A 24,868-nucleotide genomic window follows, 5' to 3' on the forward strand; every position below is an offset into this window, starting at 1 on the left:
TGTATTTATTTATATTATAGTAATGTATTTATTATTATAGTAGTAATGTATTTATATTATAGTAGTAATGTATTTATATTATAGTAGTAATGTATTTACATTATCGTAGTAATGTATTTATTTATATTATTATAGTAATGTATTTATTATTATAGTAGTCATTTATTTATATTATAGTAATAACGTATTTATTTATATTATAGTAATGTATTTATTTATTATAGTAGTAATGTATTTATTTATATTATTATAGCAGTAATGTATTTATTTACATAGGAACACGTTTAATCCATGTGTGACACACAGATGTTAGATTTCTAAATATAAACTATATTTTTATGAACTAACTCGTGTGACTAACTTTGAGTGGACGCATTAACTCAGCATTAACCTTCAGCGTCTTCGTAAAGAGAGAAATATCAACAACAGCGATTTCTCTAAACCTTCATGTTTCTGAGGATGAATTTTAGTGAAACTGACTTTTTACCTGTCGTCACCATGACGATCACATTTTAGTTTGGTGACGACAAAACACCTGCATATGCTTCATTTACTACATAAATACTTTTAACAAAAAGAATTATGAAAATTATTTCCATTGGGCCGCATTCATAAAGCTTCCTGTACAAAGAGTTTCTCCTCAAAGACCTAAAAACAACAAATGATTCCCAAAACAATGAAATGTACAAATTAATGTTAGTGGTCGATCTCATATATATATAAATATAAATAAATATAAATATAAATATATATATATAATATATATATGAGAGAGAGAGAGAGAGACAGCAGAAGTCGTGAAGTCTTCAGACTGTTTTATTCGGAAACATTTCATCGCTCTTCATCGTCTCAGTTCACTAGTTTGGTTTCAAAGTCATGAATGAAAACAATAAACAGGATTTCTGAGGAATAATAATTAAAATGAGAGCTTGAAAGAATTCAGGACATTAACGAACGAACGTGAAACGTTTTGATTGAAATCCTTGTGGACCCGTTGAGAGTTCTGGTTCAGAGGAAAACATGAAATCCGTGAAGACGAGAGTCGCGCTTCAGATCGTTCACTTCGTTCAGTCCACGAGTCCTTGAAACCGGAGCAGGAAAACCCTCCAACGTGGATCCAGGAGGATCCAGAACGAGTGGATCTTTGTGCTGACGGACGTTTGATAAAAAAAAAAGAAATAATTAAATCCGTCCGCTCGGCAAAATGAAACAAAACCACAACAAACCTGAAGAAAGTGGACCTGGAACAACAGTGACGGGTTAATGGGGGGCGAGTCTTTGGGTGATGCAGGTCTCTTGTTTCTTTTCTCTCCTGATGTATAAAATCATTTCAAACCTCGTTCAGTCACTCACAGTGAATATGCAAGATTGTCCACCATTTTGTCTTTGACATCATTGTCGTCATCATCGTGGTTCTGCTCTGTTGGATCAGAGGAGTCCGGTCCCACACGTCGTGAGGGAGCGAGGTGAACCTGAACGCACCTCAGATGTTCAGGATCTAAAAGCCTTCATTCAAATCTAATGTTTCAGTTTCAGAGTTTTATTACTTTAAAGACGATATCAGACGGGAAACAGATCATCAAACTAATCTGAACATCTCAGAGACTGAGCTGGTTTATCAACACCAACAAACATGGAGGAGGAAGAGGAGGGGGAGGAGGAGGAGGAGGAGGAGGAGGAGGAGGAGGAGGAGGAGGAGGAGGAAGAGGAAGAGGAAGAGGAAGAGGAGGAGGAGGAGGAGGAGCAGGAGGAGAAGAAGAAGAAGAAGGAAGAGGAGGAGAAGTAGAGTTTAGTTCATCTATTCAGAGCCGTGACGCCGTCGACATGAAGCGACTCGTTCATTTGTCACAAAGTGTCAGAAAGATGAAACCCAGTTCATGAATCAAACTGCTTTCAGTGGGTCCAGTTTATTGTTCGGGTCCCTGAACGCCTCTTGTGATTCTGACCTCACGTGTGTGTGTTTTTCTCTCCGTCTTTGAGGAGAATAAAACTTCACTGGTGTCTTTTTTATTTTTGCGCAGGAAGTTAACGCTCCACGTGAAGACTTTCACAATAAAACACCCGATCCTAACGTTCCCCCGTGACGAAGCGTCGACCTTAATCACCGCGTCGTACTTGCGATGAGCGTCGGCTGGAGGCGGTCGGGGGTCACCGTCTGGGCTGGCTGTAGACGGGGAAGGCCAGCGTGACGTTCAGCGAGTCGTTGTGTTGGACCAGCGAGGTGTGCTGGTAGTGCAGCACCAGCTCCTTCAGAGAGCCGTACAGGTTGTAGGGCTCAGCGAAGCCGAAGCCCGTGATCGTCTTGTTGATGACGCAGTGCTTCACCTCTCCCTCCACACTGAGGGAAAGAGGCGGATCATTCATTAGTTATGTCAGGTAAACAGGTACATAATTAGCTTAATGACTGTTTTATAAATAGTTAGATAAGTAAACATAACCAGGTAAATAATGAGATAGATATATTGGTAAAGAATTAGGTAAGTAGTAAAAAAAAAGATGTAAATAATAAATAATAATAATTATATAAACAGGTAAATAAACAGGTAGATAAATAGGTAAATAATTATGGAGATAAAAAGGTAAATAAGTAGTTACAAATATGGTGAAATAATCATAAATAAATACAATTGATAATAAATAAACATGTGTGTAAACAGGTAAACAGGTGTGTAGGTGTGTAAACAGGTGTGTAAACAAGTGTGTAGGTGTGTAAACAGGTGTGTAGGTGTGTAAACAGGTGAACATGTGTGTAGGTGTGTAAACAGGTGTGTAAACAAGTGTGTAGGTGTGTAAACAGGTGTGTAGGTGTGTAAACAGGTGAACATGTGTGTAGGTGTGTAAAGAGGTGAGCCTTACACCATGGAGCAGGCGTAGCAGCCCGGCTTGCTGCTGTCTCGGATCAGGAAGGTCCCGTCTCTCTTCCCGCGGAGCAGAGACTCGGCCTGAAGACGGTTGATGTTCCCTAAACGCCACAGACGCTCGTCGTGGTGAGGAAGGTCCTCCTCATCCTCCACCATGCTGTACTCACTGGGGGGAGGGGGGGGGGGGGGGGGGGGGCGGGGGGAGAGAGGACAGGTTAGCAGGGGACAAACACAAGCTAGGGATGCTAACATGCTAACACATTAACATGTGATTACTGTTGTGGCTAAAGAGCAGACGGCTCTGACTGTACAGGTTTAAAGGCGCCACCTGGTGGCTAGACGAGACTTAAACTTACTCCTCGGTGGTTTCGTTCTTCAGGCCGAGCCACTCGTTCAGTTTCCTCTGACGGACTCCCTTCTGAGTCAGCCACCTGAGTACACAAGAGTACACAGCGGTTAGTATAAACACTGCGTTGCACCACACGACTTCCTGGTGTGTCTTGAGCGAGAGCGGAACTCACATGAGGTACTGGTCCCTGGTCTTGCGGAGCTGGATCAGGTCCGGTTTGATGCTGTTCATCTTCTTGTCGATCTCTCTGTAGTCCTCCGCCTGTTTCTTCAGGTCCACCTCCAGGTGACGCTTACTGTCCACGATCTCACTGATCCGAGACTTCAGCTTGTCGTAGTTCTCCATGATCCTTCAGAAAGACAGAGAGAGACTTTAAACCACCCAAACCTTCTCGTCTTCACACCTCAACAGTCACACCTCCTCATCATTCACACCTTTAATGTGTTTTAGTCGTCGTTAGCTTCTGTTTACTATGGAAGCCCATTTCCACCATTGTGAGGAAAAAATAAAGATCCTGTAAGTCATCATTATGAGATGCTAAGTCATCATTATGAGATGCTAAGTCATCATTATGAGATGCTAAGTCATCATTATGAGATGCTAAGTCATCATTATGAGATGCTAAGTCATCATTATGAGATGCTAAGTCATGATTATGAGATGCTATGTCATCATTATGAGAGGCTAAGTCATCATTATGAGATGCTAAGTCATGATTATGAGATGCTAAGTCATGATTATGAGATGCTAAGTCATTATTATGAGATGCTAAGTCATGATTATGAGATGCTAAGTCATCATTATGAGAGGCTAAGTCATCATTATGAGATGCTATGTCATCATTATGAGAGGCTAAGTCATCATTATGAGATGCTAAGTCATCATTATGAGATGCTATGTCATCATTATGAGAGGCTAAGTCATCATTATGAGATGCTATGTCATCATTATGAGATGCTATGTCATCATTATGAGAGGCTAAGTCATCATTATGAGATGCTAAGTCATGATTATGAGATGCTAAGTCATTATTATGAGATGCTAAGTCATGATTATGAGATGCTAAGTCATTATTATGAGATGCTAAGTCATCATTATGAGATGCTAAGTCATGATTATGAGATGCTAAGTCATCATTATGAGAGGCTAAGTCATCATTATGAGATGCTATGTCATCATTATGAGAGGCTAAGTCATCATTATGAGATGCTATGTCATCATTATGAGATGCTATGTCATCATTATGAGAGGCTAAGTCATCATTATGAGATGCTAAGTCATGATTATGAGATGCTAAGTCATGATTATGAGATGCTAAGTCATTATTATGAGATGCTAAGTCATGATTATGAGATGCTAAGTCATGATTATGAGATGCTAAGTCATCATTATGAGATGCTAAGTCATTATTATGAGATGCTAAGTCATGATTATGAGATGCTAAGTTATTATTATGAGATGCTAAGTCATTATTATGAGATGCTAAGTCATGATTATGAGATGCTAAGTCATTATTATGAGATGCTAAGTCATCATTATGAGATGCTAAGTTATTATTATGAGATGCTAAGTCATTATCATAAGAAAGTTTCTCATAATAATGACTTACAGGATCTTTATTTTCTCATCACAGTGGCCGTACTGGGCTTCCATAGTTTTCTAGCAGACACCAAGAAAAGAAAATAAAGCTGCTAGAATGGCCCAGCCAATCAGCTGACTTGAATCCAATAGAAATCTATGAAATAAGTAAAGATCAGAGTTGATAGAAGAGGCTCACGGAACCTTCAACATGTGAAGACTGTTTGTGTGGAAGAATGGGTGAAAACCACACCTGAGCAAAGCATGAGACTAGTACCAACAAAGGCTTTAATCAATTTCAGTAAGCACGTTCAATACTGTTTATTACTCATAACTTAAGTTCTGAACTTGTTTGTTTGGTTTTCTTTGTATGTACGGATTACTCGGGTTTTCTGGTGAACATTTCATGTCAACAGCACCTTCAGAAATATAATTACTGAGAACAACGGTGACGTGTTCAATACTTATTTTGCCCGCTGTATGTACGCGTGATGAATCCGTTGTGTGACTGTAGCTGTGGTGTAATGGGGGTCGTGGTTTAGCGTCATCTCTACCGTTAGCATCGTAGCGTGCAGGTTTGATTCTTGAGCTAGCTGGCGTCAGCGGCACAGATGGTAAATACAACACAAAGCTCACAATTTGGAACATCTAGAACATTTAAATTGCTGCATCTCTACTGAAGAGCAGCAACGTGATGAATGAAACTATAAACCTGATTTATATAAACACAACATCACTTTTTGTGATGAAGATGAATGTTGAACTGCTTTCGTTTGTCTTAATAAAACAGGAAGCAGCCGCTTGATCTGACTGGACAACAAACCCTAAATTTACCAGCAGGTGGTTTCTTCCTGCAGGCTCTGGTGCCATGGCAACAAGGGCTCCTTCACGTGTGTGTGTGTGTGTGTGTGTGTGTGTGTGTGTGTGTGTGTGTGTGTGTGTGTGTGTGTGTGTGTGTGTGTGTGTGTGTGTGTGTGTGTTTTAAAAAAGGTCTCCATCACAGTTACCGTGGCAACAGCCCTACCTCTGGATCTCCTTGTCGTTGCCCTCTCGGCGAAACTTCTCGATGTACTCTTTGCTGAAGCGCTCCTGAGTCTGACACTGCTCCTCGAAGATCTTTATGGTCTCATTGAACGCCTCGATGGCCGTCCTCTTCATCTGGATCTCCTGCAGGAGGAGAGGAGGAGGAGGAGAAAGGAGGAGAGGATCGTTATGTCATCTATCGCATTGCATCATATTGTATCGTATAATAGAGTATCGTAGTGCATCGTTTTGCATCATATCGTAGTGCATCGTATTGCATCGTATTGCATCGTAGTGCATCATATCGTATTGTATCATAGTGCATCGTATTGCATCATATCGTAGTGCATCGTATTGCATCATATCGTAGTGCATCGTATTGCATCATATCGTAGTGCATCGTAGTGCATCACATCGTATTGCATCGTAGTGCATCGTAGTGCATCATATCGTATTGCAACGTAGTGCATCGCATCGTATTGCATCGTATTGCATCGTAGTGCATCGTAGTGCATCAAATCGTATTGCATCGTAGTGCATCGTATTGCATCGTAGTGCATCGTATTGCATCGTAGTGCATCGTATTGCATCGTAGTGCATCGTAGTGCATCGTAGTGCATCGTATTGCATCGTAGTGCATCGTAGTGCATCATATCGTATTGTATCGTAGTGCATCGTATTGCATCGTAGTGCATCGTATTGCATCGTAGTGCATCGTATTGCATCGTAGTGCATCGTAGTGCATCGTAGTGCATCGTATTGCATCGTAGTGCATCGTAGTGCATCATATCGTATTGTATCGTAGTGCATCGTATTGCATCATATCATAGTGCATCGTATTGCATCATATCGTAGTGCATCGTAGTGCATCAAATCGTATTGCATCGTAGTGCATGGTAGTGCATCATATCGTATTGCATCGTAGTGCATCGTATTGCATCGTATTGCATCGTAGTGCATCAAATCGTATTGCATCGTAGTGCATCGTAGTGCATCATATCGTATTGTATCGCAGCATCGTAGTGCATCAAATCGTATTGTATCGTAGCGCATCGTAGTGCATCGTAGTGCATCGTATTGCATCGTATTGCATCGTAGTGCATCAAATCGTATTGTATCGTAGTGCATCGTATTGCATCGTAGTGCATCGTAGTGCATCGTATTGCATCGTATTGCATCGTAGTGCATCATATCGTATTGTATTGTAGTGAATCGTATCGTAGTGTATTGTATCGTATTGTATCGTATTGCATCGTAGTGCATCGTAGTGCATCATATCGTATTGTATTGTAGTGAATCGTATCGTAGTGCATCGTATCGTAGTGCATCGTAGTGCATCGTATCATAGTGCATCGTATCGTAGTGCATCGTATTGCATCGTATCGTAGTGCATCGTAGTCTATCATAGTGCATCGTAGTCTATTGTAATGTATTGTAGTGCATTGTAGTGCATCGTAATGTATTGTAGTGCATCGTATTGTAGTGCATCGTAGTGCATTGTAGTGTACTGTAGCTGTGTTGTCGTGTACCTGCGAGGTTCTGGTGTACTCCTCGTACAGCCTGTCGTACTCTCGATTCTTCTCCTGGAACTGCAGGTGATACTCATGGAGCTTCTTCCCCACAGCTTCGATACTGTCCTCCTTCACCACCTGGTCCTGAACAACAACAACAACAACAACAACAACATGTCCAATCAGACGCCTGATGAGCTGACGCACCACCCGTCAATGAGTTCAGGCCGGGTACGGACCTGCTGGTGTTTGGAGACCGGGTACAGCAGCTTGACATCCAGTTTGGGGTTGTACTGGGCGAGGGACTCGTGTCGGTAATGGTTGATGAGCTCCACCACGGAGCTGAAGGTCAACGGGTCGGAGAAGCCGTACTTTCCCTCCCGATGAAAGATCTTTATCAGCTTGTTGTTGCCTCCTTTCCTACAGGTGGTCAGAGAACATTAGTCTGTTAAACCAAACCAGCAGACGATATTATGTGTGACGTATGAGTGGAGGGTTTTGTTTCTGGAGGGAAGTCGTAAACAAGAAAGAGCCTGAGAGAGCGAAACAAGTGAAGCGACGGTCAATTTTTTCAATAAGTCAGTCTGCCAACAATACATTATTAAAAATACATAATAAATAATGAATGAAAGAAAACAGAATGGATGAATATTCAAATGAAAATAAATCTTGGTTTACCTCAGAGTCAGAGTGTAATCTCCGTGCATCTTAGTGGAGGCGTCTCGAACCAGGAACGTACCGTCAGCTGTGTCTCTGAGCTTCTCGTTCACCTCCTCTCTGCAAACAGAGAACACACCGGAAGTATTAACACTGTTATAACTGAAAGTACTAATACAACACTGTAAAAACTCCGTTATAACTGAAAGTACTATTACTAGATTGTAGAAAACGTTACAGTAAAATGAATAATACAAAACCGTAACACACTATTTTCTAGTATTAGATTATTATTTAACAAATTAAAACGCATACATTTACATTATCAATAATACATATAGCATGTGTTTTAGCGGTTAGCCTGGATGTGTGTATTACCTGGAGATGTCTCCCCAGTACCACTCGGCGTCCTGAAGAGAAATACTGTTGTTGAAACTGCAGGAAGCTGCTGGAGCTGAAGACTTGACCGGTTTAGGAGGCAACGCTGAAACGACAGAGAGATTGAATTTAATCTGCGTGTGTGTGTGTGTGTGTGTGTGTGTGTGTGTGTGTGTGTGTGTGTGTGTGTGTGTGTGTGTGTGTGTGTGTGTGTGTGTGTGTGTGTGTGTGTGTGTGTGTGTGTGTGTGTGTGAGTGTGTGTGAGATGAATCAATCATTAACAATTTAGTTTTTAATTCTCTACACAAACATTCTGGAAGTCCAAACTATTTAGAGGAAGTGGAGCTACTGATAATAAGGAAGAACAATATTCAGTTCATGTTTAAAGTTATTGAGTGTTTGTCCACCAGAGAGCGCTGACAAGTTTATTTTTACACTTTAATAAAATGTCTAATGCTGGATTTCTGAGACGGATACTGAGATTAGATTAGATTGACCACCTCAGTGGAAATCTGTTTTTGGCTTGTCCTACGTACAGCAAAGGTACATACAATACAACATACAAATATACAGTATACAAAAGTGCAAATGGGCAGGTAGCAGCAAATCCCTTCTATAAAGAATAAAAGAGAGCTCGTCTAATGTAAGTACAAGTGTTCCCTGATGCAGTTAACGTGACGCACCAGATAGTTTGTTACTCGGACAACAAACTGAGAAGTCGTCATTAGAAACAGTTTAGAGAAGGGAAGGCACTTTAAATAAAAGACATGTGTGGCAGTTGATTGGATGAACCATCCGTCAATCAAACCATCGGGAGAAGAACGAGATCATCACCTTCAGAGTCCTACGCTCTTTATTCAATGAAGAAACACTCTCCAGTTGGGAGAGAACTGATGCTACTGCAGTGGGTCGAGTTATGGCCAAAAGCTAATTTTGAGACGTCACATACGTACACACACGTTCACACACGTACGGACAACCCACAAACATAATGCCACGGAGGCTGATTGGCTCTTTCTTTTATTTTTCACTCTCATCATTAGAAGTTCAGCTCTGATCAATAACTTGGTTATTGTACTTGAAAGTACTTTAAACGTTCTACTTCTCCTACAGGCCTGTTATTGAGTACTACAGGGAGAATGTTCAGGTTTTCTTAGTTTTGGCCACATTTATTTCCACACGAGTCCTGAAGTCCAGTCATAACATCGTCTTTTAGGGAAAGAATAACCAGGACAGTATCGTCAGCATATTTGAGCAGCTTGATGTTCCTGCTGTGGACATTTTATTTTGTGTAAATAGAAAACAGCAGTGGTGACAGTACGCAGCCTTGTGGCGCCCCAGTTTTTTAAAACAAGCAAAGTTACGTCTTTTTAGCACAAAAGAAAGAGGAAAGAAGTTAATAAACTCTAGAGGAAGTCGCTGATGACATCGGACATTTTACAAGAAGAGATACTCGTCGATGACGCTCAATATCTCTCAAGCTCTTTAAAACCAAAATATTCCCAAATAGGTACTTTTGCATTTAGCTTTGACACAAAATTCTCCCCCATCTTCTCGTCAGTCAGCTCTCTGAGTGAAATCTGACTCCTGCTACACTTTCACTTTATAGTTGAAGCTCCGTCGTCCGACTAAGAATTGATAATACAATTAGTATTTTACAAAATAGAACAAACAATAACTAAATGGGTTTGATATCCGTTTGACATAATTACAATTATTTGTCCCATGCAAAATGTCTTTTAAAGACATGGCTTACTGATTCCCAGCAGTTTTCAATATTCAAACTGCAAAACATTTATTCACAAATACGAAGAGTAATTGCGAGAGACGATTTTCCGGCGTAAATGACACATCAACCCTGAGACGCAACAGGCTGTACGAAGCGAGACCGTCTTCCCGTCTGTTTGTGGACCTAACTGGACAAAAGTGATCCGGTGTCTATTTGTGAGAACATAGAATAAAGCAGGACGTCCGTCTTCCCTCTTCTTGGACACCAGGACGGCAACCAGAAGAAGCCGAGTCCAGTCCTCATGACTTTATGCTTTAGACTAGAGGGACGTCCCGTTTATCAAACCACAACGTAGAAGAAACCAGGAAACAGAAACCGGTTTCACATCAGTGACAGTGTGAACACACATCTGTGAAACAAAGAACATAAACACAACCTCATTCATGACCTACATTAACGGCGTTGCTCACGCTGCAGGCGGCTCTCACGTCTATTTGTATGCAGACGACACCATCTTGTACACATCTAGCTCGTCCCTGAACACCACGACTTCAATAGAATCCAACACGCCTTCTCTTAAAACACGAACAACACTAAATGTATGGTTTCCAAGAGTCACCACAACCTGCTCGCCGTCTCGTAATCTCCTCCCCGGATGGATCAGAACTCCAACTTCTCACATTTTTCCTACGAGTACTTGAGTATCTGGCTCGACAGTTCGCTCGCCTCTGACCCAGTGGTTTATAAAGTCAGATCAAGAATTAGTTTCCTGTGCTGTAACAAAGCCTCCTCGACCCACTCTGGTTCAAATTAAAGTCCTCCTCATCTTAGACTATGGTGACGTAATCTACAGCTCCGCCTCCAAAATAAACTAGACGTCGTCTACCAAACCTCCATCACTGAGGCCATCACTCCACACCCGCAGATGAATCCACTGGCATCAGTCCATCTATGGAACCATCGTTGGTAAAAACACCCACAACTCTCCGCTCTCTTCTACTCATCATCTTTAACCGCATGTTTCATGCTCGATTCCAAATAGTCCGCACCGCCTTTCAGACGTTCTTTTCGTTCCCGTTTGCTGCTCCGTGCGAAGCTAAACTCCTCCCCCTCCTTTAATAACTCGTCACAAACAATAACCTCTGTTCTCTGCACCTGCTTCTGAATTAGCTTCTCCAGGAACACGGTTTGTTTTGAAATATATTGGACATATTGAGATTCTTTTGTAATATTTTGTCTTTGTATCATTGCGCCTCCTGTTGCTGGCTCTCAATTGAATTATATGGTTAAATAAATAATAATAATGATGATAAACAGACGAGGGCAACAGTATATAATCGTTAGCGATAACTTGAGTGTCCTGCTCTACCAGAAGATCACTGCTACGCACCACAAATATGAGAGAGAACTTTCCTACTATTCAACTTTCCTTCATAAAATAACTTGAATATAAAAAACAAACACATGACGACATCCGATCATAACGGCTCAGCAGGACACCAGCAGCCAGGTGGTCCATGCTGAGGCAGAACTGCCACCAGATGTTGGTCTACACAGCTCCAGGTCCAGGTCTGAGCTCCTACCTGGACTCTGCATGGTAATGTAGCAGAGGATCTTGTCTCGTCCCCTCGGAGGCTCGGCCTCGGCCCGGCCTCCCTCCTCTCGCTCCATGTCGGCCCCTCTTAAACCCTTCGGCCGCCCCCGCGACGCTTCAGCGGGGAAAAACCAGACCCGGGTCCTTCTGTTCTGGATCTCATAGACGTCCCGACTACAGCAGCCTGTCCTGCCTCTAGAAAACCTGACGTCATCTCGGAGGGAAACGGGGTCCAGCAGGCCTCTTACGTTTCTGACTATCACTCTTCAATTTAAAGACACGCTCGGCTGCACTGAGATCTGCAGGATTTCCTCTTTTTTTTACCTCTCTCTCTCTCTCTCTCTCTCTCTCTCTCTCTCTCTCTCTCTCTCTCTCTCTCTCTCTCTCTCTCTCTCTCTCTCTCTCTCTCTCTCTCTCTCTCTCTCTCTCTCTCTCTCTCTCTCTCTCTCTCTCTCTCTCTCTCTCTCTCTCTCCACCTGCAGGTCGATGTTTCACGTCGTCAGACTCCTCCACAGAGAAGCCAACGAGCCCGGAGAAAACATCTCTCGTTTGCGTTTATCCTGAATCTGTTTTAAAGATATTTTTTTTTTTTTAAAACCAACGACGCAACTTAAAAGTCTCCGTCCGTCTCCGTCTCCGAGCCTCAGTTCAAAGCTCGGGAGAGCAGCTTGGAGATGTGTGACATCACCGTTGCCCCCAGCCAATCCTGCGATGGCAGTGATATCACCGAGGCAACACCCCCCCCCCCCCGCCCCTCCTCTGCTGCATCCTTCACTGTGTGGACGGATGATGTCATCGTTTCAGCCGCCGCTCGGTCGGAGCGACTCACTGAATTAATGAACGACACAAAAGACAAATAATCACCCGACCATCAGTGAATGTTACTTATTTAATGTGTGACATCAGTCTACTGTACTGAGATCAGTTACTCCAGTAGTACTAACACCACAGTGTAGAAATCCTGCATTCAAATATACTTAAAGTACCGACAGCAAAAGCACTAATTATGCAGAATAATATATATTACTGATGCATCAATGTCACTTTAAAAAGGTGGAGCTCATTTGAGTGACTTTAATCTATAATAATACATTATTATTTATCAGTCGATTATATTTTAATTTAACTTGTAAAGTAACTAAAGCCGTCAGATTAATTTAGTGCAGTAAGAAGTGAAATGTGTAGAAATACTCCAAGTACCGAGGACAATTATTCTGCCGTCACGTTTGAGCTGGAGAAACACCAAATCTGTTGACGGATCCCATTCATTCCTATGGAGAGCGAGAGACGGACGACGGATACGACGCAGCAAGACGACCGACCATCAGCCGTGTCCACATTTGCATAATCACGACTCAACTTCAACTTTATGCAAATTAGGTTCATTAAAGTGAAGCCAAAGCTTCATGTTGTTAAAGCTGCATTCTCTCTAGTGTCCACCAGGGGGCGACTCCTCTGGTTGTATAGAAGTCTATGAGAAAATGACTCTACTTCTCTCTTGATTTATTACCTCAGTAAACATTGTAAACATGAGTTTATGGTCTCAATCTCTAGTTTCAAGTCTTCTTCAATACAGCATGATGTTCATTTAGTAAATGATGGTCCATTTAGAGTCAACAGACCATAAAGCAGCGTCACTCCTCCTCAGTCCATATATGGTCACTTCCTGTTCACTGGTTGCAAAAAAAAAAACAAGATGGCGACGGTGAAATCGACGAGGCTTAATACACCACATGTGTTGGTGAGTGTAGAAGACATAAAGCTCACAATTTGTCTCAACTGCAAATCCACTATACGTCATAAAAGAACGACCTGAAAACCAACTTAATCAGAAACTCACTTTATCGTAAAGACGGCTAACGGCGGCTGCGTTTACGTGCGTGTTCAAACGTAATCTTTTACTTGAATAAATACAGTTGTGACGGTGAAGTAAATATCTTTAGATTCTGTAAATATCAGTAAATATCTTTAGATTCTTCTTCTATATGATGAAAATATGTTTTATGACGAAGTTTCAGCACCAAAAACCAAAATATTTTATTCTGATTTAACCTGATTTTCTATTAAACTTCTCAAATCCATCAGTTTGGTTTTAAACCGTCACAATCAGCCGAACGTCAAAGTAAAGTTTTGATTTAAATCTGGGACCAAAATGATCAAAGAAGAAGTGTTCAGCTCTAATAACTAAATTACATTTCTGGATTATTTTTCTACTTTTCAGGTTTGTTCTTCTTCTTCATGATCTCATCTGGACGGAAACGTTGACGAACGTCTCGACCTTTGTCCTCTTCAGATGGACCGGCGCGACGCTTAGAGGAACCGAGAGCGATCACGGGTTCAATATTTAACACAGATTTCTGACGTTCACGTGATGCCGACTGGCGCGACGCTCGGGTCGCGTCGCTCCGTCACACCGCCGTGGAGTTCTTTAGTAGTTCCAACATTTAGAACCAGAGCGAGACGTTCAGGAGCCTCAGAGTTCAGATCAATAACTCAAAGCTGATCAAGCTTCAGGATTTGGATCAAGAAGCTCGTGAAAAATGTGTATCAGTAGATATACAACACACACACACACACACACACACACACACCTGGTGCAGCCTGGTTCATGTTGAGCTCGCTGGTTATCAGAACCTCCAGGACCTGAACCAGAGGATCCAGACCGGACTCAGACCTGAACAGAGACTCACAGTCAGAAATCTACAACATCACTCACACACACAGAGAGAGTCTAAAGGACTCTAAAATAAAAGAATAAAGTCGAATAATAAGAATAAATATTGATATTCATGTGGTTTTAATGTAAGAACCTGGTTGTTATGAGAGTTTAATATTCAAGAAGACTCGTAATGAAATGTTGATTATTGGTATTTTCTCTGAATATCAACCTCCTCATTATATGTTTCCACCCACGATGACCCTACACGTGGTCTTTAAGGTTCAGGTTCAGGGTCTAGAGAGGACACCGTGGTCAGCACTGACCCTGCAGCCGGTCTGAACAGCAGAGGGCCGAAGGTCTCCGCCAGGTTTCGGGGGCTCAGCTGGGTCCTGGATCCGGTCAGGCAGAGCCGGGCCAGGTGGCGGACCACGCTGAGCAGGGTCAGCCCGTACTGGGCCGGGAAGCCGGGAGAACTGGTCACACCGCGCAGGAGCTGGGCACATTCCTCCAGGTCCTGGACCTCTGTGGGCACAAAGACACGCCGTTAACGGGAAAACACAAGAAGAAGAAGAAGCAGAAGAGTCTCTTCAGGACGGGGGTTTAAACCGTCACCTTGCACCGCATGAATCATGTCGGTCTGCAGCGACGACGGGAGGACTGGACCAGGTAGATCCTGGAGGAACCGGATCACCCCGTCACACAGAGACGACACCTCCAGCTGCTCCAGGTCTGGAAAACACACCTCCAGTTATTCTCTGTTCATCTCCTCAAAACACAGGCCCATCAAGTCTGGTGGCATTTAGCAGGAAGAAGCTTTTCTGGCTTTGTGACCCACAATCCTTTGCGCTGCAGATATATGAGCCACAGGGTTCAAAGTACTAGGTCTCCATTAAATGAAGAAGAAGAAGAAGAAGACTCCTCACCAGCGTCTGCCAGCTGTCGGGAGTCCAGACCTCCTCCACTCAGACTGTGATACACACTGATGCTGTCCACACCTGAAGCAACAAGGACCGGATATCAACAACAACAACAACAACAACACAGACTCAACAGCAGGTAAGAACAGAAGCATTTAGACTCGTTACGCACAGACGAGAGAATCAACGTCATGTTCACAACTTTAACGTCAAACAAACAAATACACAAAGTCAACGCAAAGACACGACCAGCGGAGCGTGAACGCACCACGAGAGAGAACGGTTCAACACCAAACCACACCGTCTCTGGGGACATCAACGTGTGTGTGTGTGTGTGTGTGTGTGTGTGTGTGTGTGTGTGTGTGTGTGTGTGTGTGTGTGTGTGTGTGTGTGTGTGTGTGTGTGTGTGTGTGTGTGTGTGTGTGTGTGTGTGTGTGTGTGTGTGTGTGTGTGTGTGTGTGTGTGTGTGTGTGTGTGTGTGTGTGTGTGTGTGTGTGTGTGTGTGTGTGAGCGTGTGTGTGTGTGTGAGCGTGTGTGTGTGTGTGAGTGTGTGTGTGTGTGAGCATGTGTGTGTGAGCGTGGTACCTTTGCTCTCGATGGCCTCCATCAGTCTGATGAGGAGGGGCGGGGCTGAGTCTGGAGGTCCAAACAGCTCGGGGAGGTCCGGCAACATGAACCCTAAAAACAACAAACAAAGTTATTTATTATCTTCTTTCAGTATAAAACTTTGACTTTTAGATTCATTGTTGTGACAGAAATGTCCGACATGATGAAGAACATCAGTAATAAGAAAATACTGATTCATCTTCAGGACTCTTTACATGAGAAGCTCAACCTGCTTTAAGTGCTCTTAATGTGAAAGGGTGAGAGCTACAGGAAGCAGAGGGAACGAACGAACGAACGAACGGGGACACACACACACACACACACACACACACACACACACACACACACACACACACACACACACACACACACACACACACACACACACACACACACACACACACACACACACACACACACACACACACACACACACGACTCAGGGTTCAGATATTTAAATGAACAGAATCTGACTCTACGTTTGGAACACTCGTCCACATGGAAACAGAGCTTCAGGTCATTAAAGCAGAGATCAGTGAAGACATCTTTTAAAGGTGTAGAGTTATGAAAACTGAGATCGCTTTTTAATCTTTACGACGGTTTCTTGAACACATGTGTGACTAATGCTTCCATCAGAAAGAGAGAGGAGAGGAAAGAGAAGAGAGGAGAGAAGAGGCAAGAGGAGAGAGGAGGAGAGAGGAGAGAGGAGAGAGGAGAGGATAGGAGAGAGAGGAGAGAGGAGAGAAGAGAGAGAGGAGAGGAGAGAAACATGTGAAGCAGTTTTTGTGTTTACGTGTCGACGAACTTACAAACCAGTTGATCTGAAACGTGGATGAACGGCTGCGTGTTTGGAGGCGTTTTCATGCTCTACGTTCTCTACATATACATATATATGTATATATATATATATATATATATATATATATATATATATATATATATATATATATATATATATATATATATTTATTTATTTATATCTGATGGATGTGCTGTTACTCACCCTCCGACTCGGAGTCCGTCCTCACGGACGCTGCAGACGGTGGTCTTTGGGGGCGGGGCTTGGGAGTGGGCGGGGACATCCTCTTTCTGCCGATGAACTCCACGTACGTCCCGGGGAAGTCTCCTTTCTCCTGTGGACCAGAGACGGACCAGAGACGGACCAGAGACGGACCAGAGACGGACCCAGTGAGGACGAGTCCGGGACAGAGACCCACACACAGAGTACACGGGTCCGTTTAAGGATCCACTACACCCTCACCTGATCCACTACACCCTCACCTGATCCACTACACCCTCACCTGAACCACTACACCCTCACCTGAACCACTACACCCTCACCTGATCCACTACACCCTCACCTGATCCACTACATCCTCACCTGATCCACTACACCCTCACCTGATCCACTACACCCTCACCTGAACCACTACACCCTCACCTGATCCACTACACCCTCACCTGATCCACTACACCCTCACCTGAACCACTACACCCTCACCTGATCCACTACACCCTCACCTGATCCACTACACCCTCACCTGATCCACTACACCCTGTGATCCACGTCCATCGTGAAACATCACAAAAACAATACAATTCTATTTCATTATTATAAGTTTACCTTCAATTTCATTTTTATTTTTCTATTTTATTGTATTTATTTATTTTTGTATATATATATACAAAAATAAATAAATACACATCGTTATGAACTGAATGTTTCAGGTTTTTTAGCCGTTAGATCAAACAGAACAATAAAGAGAGAAAAGTAGAGATGAATAAATAACAAACATGAAACAAAGAAACTCACTTTATGTACTTTTTAAATGAACCTACGAGTTGTTCTCTTTCACATTTTGATGTGAAACAGTCAGAAACAGAACCGCGTCCTGAGAGTTAAACATGAAACATATTAAATATGAGATAAACGTGCCGGTGTTAACGTCCTCTGATCAACAGAGACAAACCTTTAACTTCCTGTTTATCTGTGAAACACTGGAGTGAAAGAAGAGAAACGAGTGTTTCATTAACAATGAGGTGAAGTCTGTTTGACAAAATAAAGACCCAAAGATGTGGAGCCGGGTTTCATTCAACAGATAATTAAAGGTGTTCTGCTATTTAACACAAAGTGTATCGGATGAAGAAACGACCGACTGTCTTTAAACGCATCTTCAGCCTCCGATCTTATTAGAATAAAACGTTAAAGTGACGGGTAATTCATAATAAATGACGGATTATATGTTATTAACGCAACCAGTTTAGACTAAACGTTTGAAAAGTAGTTTGAAAGAAGTCAGACCTCTACAGCCGTCAGAGGTGCATTGTGGGTAACGTAGGCGCCAGGTTTCTGACGAGGAAGAAGAACGTGTGGAATAAAAACATGGATTCGTTTTATTTTGTTTTCCTTCAACGGTCCAGCGTGAGTTCAACATGTCGGAGAAGAAAAACATTTCTCAAACAAGCTCTTCCACCAAGTAAAGACCAGGACCAGCCGGGACCAACCGGGACCAGCCGGGACCAGCTGCATCAGACCAGGACTCGTGTATTTTAGGATGGGTTGGAGGTCTGCTGGTGGTTTGAGCAGCTCAGCAGACTGACCTGGTTTCAACACTTTTCTCTCTCTTTAGTCAACATGCGGCCGTCGTTTTTTGAATAAACTTTATCAGAAAACACACGAGCGTTTCCATGTTTGTGATCAGTGTGAACATCAAAGCAGTTTCTGAGCTTTAACCAGATCGTTTCTACACAGTCTGGTTAAAGTCAACGCTTCATTAGAGGAGAGCTTTATAATGAGAACGTGAAGAATAAAATGCTTTTATGAAATATCACAGCTGTTTTTTTCTAAAGGAAGAGTTTGTCACGCGTGATGTGTTCAAGGACCGTCAGAGAGTTGAGTATCCGATGACAATGGCTGTTGTTACAGCTTCTGGCTGTAAAAAACGCTTTGCTTTTGGAACACACACACACACACGCAGAAGGTTTTCTTTGTGGGTTAAGAAAGTTAAAGTTCAGCTCGTTGCAGAGAGGCTGACTTACAAACGTGTAGTTTAAGTGAACCGGGACCAGGACCAGGACCAGGACCAGGACCGGGGACCTACCTGCGTGGTCTCGTTGACGCCGGGCAGCCAGCCGATCTCCGACGGCCGTTCTTCGGCTCCGTTCCCACAGCCGAGGGCCACCAGCGCCCCTCTGCTGACCAGCAGCATGTCGCCCACGTGCAGGTCGATGTCCTCCTCCCGCTCCTTCTTGTAGTCGTACAGAGCTCGGTACTGGAAGCCCTCGGAGCTCATCGCGGCGTCTCAAACGGCTTCTTTTAATACGATAACTAGTGAAAAATATTACAGCTCCGGGTACAAAAAATACAAGCTTTCAATCCTGAGTTAACAAAGGGAACGTAGGCTGTCCAGCTGTCTCTCCCGTCTCCATGTCTGCTAGAGGCCCGTCATCCCTCCGGCCGACCAATCAGAGAGCTCCTCCTCGCCGTTCATGAACAGAAGTCTCAGCAGAGGTGGAGGCCACATCTGGGGAGGAGGAGGAGGGTCCACCTGAGAGAGGAAGAGGAGGAGTTTACAGAGCCTGAGAACAGCTGGTCCACGGAACTTGTTGTGCAAAATGACAAATAAGGAAGATGAGCTTCACAAAGATGAGTTATTCATCCGTTAGTCTCTCAACGGGAAATGAATCAGCGTTTATCTGAGCGCCTGATTTATTTCATGTATTGTTGTAATATTTGGATTAGTTCCAGCTCAACAATGGCTGATGTCTCACCAAATAAACTGATTATATGATAAAACAAGACTTTTTAAAAATGTATCTAACAACTTAAAAACACAATTAACTGATAGAATGTTTGATTAATAAATAGTTAATATATTAGTTAGTTGCTGCTTTATATAAAACATAGAAAAAGTAATAAATAACGGTATACATTAATGATGTATAGATTTATAATACTATTTATATAAATGTATTAATAGAAGTATTTTACAGGTGTAGGTGTTTAAAGGGGCTTTCGTGCAGTAAACAGGAATGATGTTAACTAACAATAATAAATAATATAAGATCATTTCAGACTCCATTAATGATGCCGAACAGATGAGAATAACGTGATTAACACACAACATATTTATGTTTTTCATAATATATTCATATTTTACACATATAAACAAACATTCACAATAAACACGCTGCTTTTTAAAAAGGGACCTTCGTTTTAAGCAGGAAACCGGAAACGACCATACACGCCAGTGTTAGCTTAGCTTAGCTTAGCTTCGTGTCAGTCGCTACAAACGTCTCACCTTTTTTTTTTTTTCAACGATTAAAACTTCCAGCAAAGCAAACAGCGGACGCCATTTTGGATCGAAGAGAAAAAGACGCGACGTCCAGGTTTCCCCCGAAACTGGAAAATATTCCAAATATTTGATCGATTATTTGACAAAAGAAAGCCTCTCGTGCTCCAGCCGTCTGATTCTGTAGCAGGTAGACTGACATCAAGCTAGCGTCGACGTGTTTAACCACTTCCGGTGCGGACCTTCACAGTAAAACGTGGTTTTAATAGTATTAAAATACAAAAGAAACTTCAAATAAAGAGTCACTTTGAGTAAAAATCTGACCTGTTAAAATTCATATCCAAATTATAATAACTGCTTTTACCGTATTCTACTTTACGACATATTTAACTTGCTAAAATACGTTGTATAAGAGGACAGCGAGCTGAATTAACAAGTTCCGGATGGCTTTCAAAATAAAATGCTTCCGGCGAACATGTGTTTGCAACATTAATGCGTTTTACAGCAGCAGCGACAAAAATAATGGGCATTATTCAAATAAAAGTGTTTTAGAATCTCAAGATTATTTCCTTATTTTCTTTTAACTTCGCGTTAAAACACCACAAAGATGGATTTAAGAGATTTAAACCGATGACAGCTGGGAAAAAAAAGGAGGCTGGGCACCGACGTCACATCCGGTGACCTAGATTTTAATGCAGTGCGCGCTGCTGTCAAGACGGGACCATAGCAACAAAAGAGTGTGTGTGTGTGAGCGGGATGGGGGTGTACTGTATTCACGCTGCCCTCATTTATTCAGGTCTTACACAAGCAGCACAGTGTGTGTGTGTGTGTGTGTGTGTGTATCATGTGACTGCTGCTGTGGCTTTTTCAGAACACACTGCACATCACATGCAGGACTGCACATCCATCACCAGACCGTTCATTCAAAACATCAAAGCTTTATTTACATCAGAGAGTGGAGAGAAAATATATTTATATATAAAAATATACAATAATTAAGATCAGTTCTCAAATTCATAAATATGCAAACACAGACTGGTCTTTGGCACAAAGAGACAGAGATGTGTTCGAGCGTTGAACCCCCCCCCCCCCCCAGATCTGTTCACAAGGAGATTTCTATAAAATATGAATGAAGTCATGAGAGGAACGATGTCCAGTGTAAGAAGCAGGAAATAGATTAGTATGTTGTAAATACTGAACGTATGCTGGTGTTAAGATGCTCCATCGTGTAAACACCATGTTGTGATTTTAAAGGGACAGTACTCACGTACTTCTCTACAGTCACAGCTCAGAGAAACACAAAGAACCAGAAACCAGACGACGTTCATAAAACACGATTCTAACGCTCAGATCACAGGAGCTGCTGCTCTGCTGCTCCTCCATCTGTTACTGCGTTTGTGTGGTTGTGAGACTTCAGTGTTTTAAACACACTAACAGAAGGAGGAGCAGTAGATCCTGTGATCTGAGCGGTAGAATCATGTTTGTAGAGATCACAGATCACAGCTTCAGTTTAACATCAGGAAGATAAAGAGGAGAAAACATTATAAATATAACGTTCACTGAAACTGACAGAGATTCTCTTAGGAGTCTAGAATACGTCCACAGCAGTTTACTCCATCTACTGTAGTAATACTCAAGACTGTGTAGAAGTACCTCATACAACCGCCCTGCTAAACATCGCTACTGTCCCTTTAAGACCCCGTGGTCCACTATTCCCCACAGACTGGTCCCAGTGTACGGCCCGGTAGACCATGTGATCAATAGAATCACCAGGATTCATCTTCTGCAAAGACATAGATAACCGTGAGCAGGAGCTGCTCCTCGGGTGAATAAGCTCGTCTACATGCTGAAGACGCTTCCTCGCCCGTGCACCGACAGGTCGATCCCCCCCGACAGCTGCAGCTCCTCCTTCAGGTACCGTCCCACCTGCTCCGAGAGGACCACGTCACAGAACACCCAGATCTCCAGACGCTCACGCCGGATGTTGGCGTTACACGGCGGCGGCGGCGGACCGGAGCTCCGGATGCACCGGCTCAGAGAACGCCACACCTGTAGGGGAGGGAGGGGGGGAGAGAGGTGAGGAAGAGGATGAAACAAGAGACGAAGAGGCTAACTTTGATTAACCAGCTACAAAAAAAACCTAATAAATCCTGGTTGTCTCCTGGTTCTAGCCTAATGGTTGTAATAATAATAATAATAGTAATAATAATAATAATAGTAATAATAATAATAATAATAGTAGTAATAATAATCATAATAATAATAATAATAATAGTAGTAATAATAATCATAATAATAGTAATAATAATAATAATAGTAGTAATAATAATCATAATAATAGTAATAATAATAATAATAATAATAGTAGTAATAATAATCATAATAATAATAATAATAATAATAGTAGTAATAATAATAATAATAATAATAATAATAACAATAGTAAATAGCCTCGTAGAGCTGTTATCTGATCCACCGACCTGCTCGATGTCTCTGCCCCCCCCACAGTTGTGCTGACCGATCACCCACTTGGCCCTCTGGTGGAGGTGCAGCCTGTGGACCGAGACCACGCGACGGAACCGTCTGGACATGGACTCGCTCTGCAGACCTCCTCTCTGAGTGAAGACGCTCCACGAGCGTTTGAGCGGAGAGTCCGTGACGGAGGAGCCATCTCTGTGTCCCGTGACCTCCGTCTCCGGGAGGAGGTGCTTCGGTGTTTCTGAGACGCAGGCGGCCTCTTCAGGTTCTGGAGGATTCTCAGGTGGTGGTTGGCGATGAGGACTCTCAGAAACAACAAGAAGACCGTGAACTTCTGGTTCCTGAAGCTGGTTTAAACCAGCCGGGCCGGTGATGACGGGAGCCGGTCTGGCCGGTCTGATGGGCGGGTGGCGACCTACAGAGGACCAGGGCCTGAAGACCGGAGGAGTCCTGCAGGGGAAAGACTCCAGGAGCCTCTCGGTCCTCTCTAACAGGCTGCTGAGACCAGCGGCTGATCCAGGCTGGTAGTGCAGAACCACATCCTCCATGCAGATCAGAGGACCCTCCTCTTCCTCCTCAGCATCTTCCTCCTTGTGAGGTCCCTTCAGCTAGACGTAGAACCCTGGTTACTCTATAGGTTACAGATGTTAAAGGTCACACATTAAGGATCTTTATTTACTTCTACGTATTTTGGGTTTCTACTAAAACATGTAAAGTAAATATCTATCTATCTATCTATCGTGATAATAACTCCACGATAAAGTCTTATGTCATCACATCACTAGTTCCTCACACATTCATCCGTATGTTGCAGAACATTAACATTCATAGACATAGAATAGTCTTTAATTAGACCCACTTAGAGTCTTTATGGGATAATAATATCTATAATGAAGCGTTGTATCTTGAATAAATTTGCCCTCTGATTTATTCCTCATGATTCTTCATCAAATGTTCAACTCTCTTTTCCCCAAAATCATCCTAATGATATATTATATATATATATATATATATATATATATATATATATTATAATATATATATATATATTTAATATATATTTAATATATATTATTAAATATAACATATATATTATTAAATATTATATATATATATATTATAATATATATATATATATATATATATATAATTAATAATTAATTATATATATTATAATTTAATAATATATATATAATATAATATATGTGTATATTTAATAATATATATATAAAGTGATACAGTGTCTACATTTTTATTTATCCATCAAACCTTTATTTAATGATCTGCTGCCTCAAAGACCTGAGAGTGACTTTGGGACTAATTATTTCCTGAAGTCTTTATTTTCCTTTTTTTAAACTCATAGTGACGAGAAGCTAAATTAAAAACATAAAAAGAACCACTGAACCAGCTTAAAATACAACAAACGGTGGCGAGAGATCAACTTCAAGTGAATCATATCAAACGTAACTTGGAAGCTAATGTTTTTAGCCTGTGATGCTAGCAGCCGTCTGTCTGTTAGCCGAACAAAGCTAACGAGCTAGCTATAAAAACATGGCGGCGTCCAACAGGTAACTTACAGGTAACCACCTCTCGTACAGTCCAACAACACGGAACACTAACCTTTAAGTCAGAGGACTGAGGTCCGTCTGCTTTTTAAAAACGGACAACAAGGAGTTAAGGTTCCGGTCTGGCGATGCTACGCTAACATGCTAACACGGTTTGTGTTACGGGCTCTTCCCGGGAAGTCTCGCGAGAGTTGAACTGAAGAAACGGACACTGACTGAGCCGTCACAGCGCGTTATTTCTATGTATATCCACCGTAAACATACATTTTAAGGTTCTAAATTATTTAAAAAACATTTTCTCAGCCATAATTAAATTAAATTAAATTATATTATATTTACTATATTGTTGCTTAACTAGAAACCAAACTACAGAAAAAAATATCTGTTTATAAACATGTATTAATCAGAACCTTTACTTTAAATACACATTAATCCTACACATTACAAGTAAATTCTATATATTCTATCATCAGAGTATTGTTACTCTGCATGAATGTAAAAGCAGGATTCTACTGTCGTAGTTCAGCTATTAACTTACGAAAACAGCAAGAAATTAAATAGCACTTAAGTTCATTACTTTATTATAGTATTAGTATATATTATAGTATTAGTATATATTATATCACTAGTATATATTATAGTACTAGTATATATTATCGTACTAGCTTAGT

The 24,868-nt window shown here is 41.9% G+C and overlaps 2 protein-coding genes across 2 annotated transcripts; both read right to left on the reverse strand.

Moving 5' to 3' along the window:
• Positions 1 to 800: 800 nt before the first annotated feature.
• On the reverse strand, positions 801 to 20,348 carry LOC306697271 (phosphatidylinositol 3-kinase regulatory subunit alpha-like). The gene is made up of 17 exons (XM_079161086.1): positions 20,164 to 20,348; positions 18,964 to 19,410; positions 16,866 to 16,995; positions 15,842 to 15,934; positions 15,263 to 15,334; positions 14,952 to 15,068; positions 14,663 to 14,861; positions 14,272 to 14,354; positions 8,358 to 8,463; positions 8,001 to 8,099; positions 7,562 to 7,742; positions 7,341 to 7,466; positions 5,813 to 5,955; positions 3,383 to 3,559; positions 3,218 to 3,292; positions 2,857 to 3,027; positions 801 to 2,338 (listed from the first exon to the last, which is right to left on the reverse strand). Exons 2-17 carry the CDS (start codon positions 19,153 to 19,155, stop codon positions 2,149 to 2,151), a joined length of 2,154 nt encoding a protein of 717 aa, XP_079017212.1. The 5' UTR covers positions 19,156 to 19,410; positions 20,164 to 20,348; the 3' UTR covers positions 801 to 2,148.
• A 913-nt stretch (positions 20,349 to 21,261) lies between these two features.
• Positions 21,262 to 24,370, reverse strand: shld3 (shieldin complex subunit 3). Its single transcript, XM_079161097.1, has 3 exons — positions 24,253 to 24,370; positions 22,635 to 23,263; positions 21,262 to 22,203 (listed from the first exon to the last, which is right to left on the reverse strand). Exons 2-3 carry the CDS (start codon positions 23,178 to 23,180, stop codon positions 21,994 to 21,996), a joined length of 756 nt encoding a protein of 251 aa, XP_079017223.1. The 5' UTR covers positions 23,181 to 23,263; positions 24,253 to 24,370; the 3' UTR covers positions 21,262 to 21,993.
• Between the last annotated feature and the right edge of the window lie 498 nt (positions 24,371 to 24,868).

The sequence above is a fragment of the Pholis gunnellus genome (assembly GCF_910591455.1).
Source record: "Pholis gunnellus genome assembly, chromosome: 6".
Taxonomy (NCBI): Eukaryota; Metazoa; Chordata; class Actinopteri; order Perciformes; family Pholidae; genus Pholis; species Pholis gunnellus.

Coding starts and splice junctions, on each gene's coding strand:
- shld3 (XM_079161097.1), bottom strand. CDS start 23,180: ATGGAGGATGTGGTTCTGCACTACCAGCCTGGATCAGCCGCTGGTCTC. Junction 22,204..22,634: donor GGGGCAGAGACATCGAGCAG/GTCGGTGGATCA, acceptor CCTCCCCTACAG/GTGTGGCGTTCTCTGAGCCG.
- LOC306697271 (XM_079161086.1), bottom strand. CDS start 19,155: ATGAGCTCCGAGGGCTTCCAGTACCGAGCTCTGTACGACTACAAGAAG. Junction 3,560..5,812: donor AACGACAAGGAGATCCAGAG/GTAGGGCTGTTG, acceptor GTCTTTCTGAAG/GATCATGGAGAACTACGACA. Junction 2,339..2,856: donor TGCTACGCCTGCTCCATGGT/GTAAGGCTCACC, acceptor TCTTTCCCTCAG/TGTGGAGGGAGAGGTGAAGC.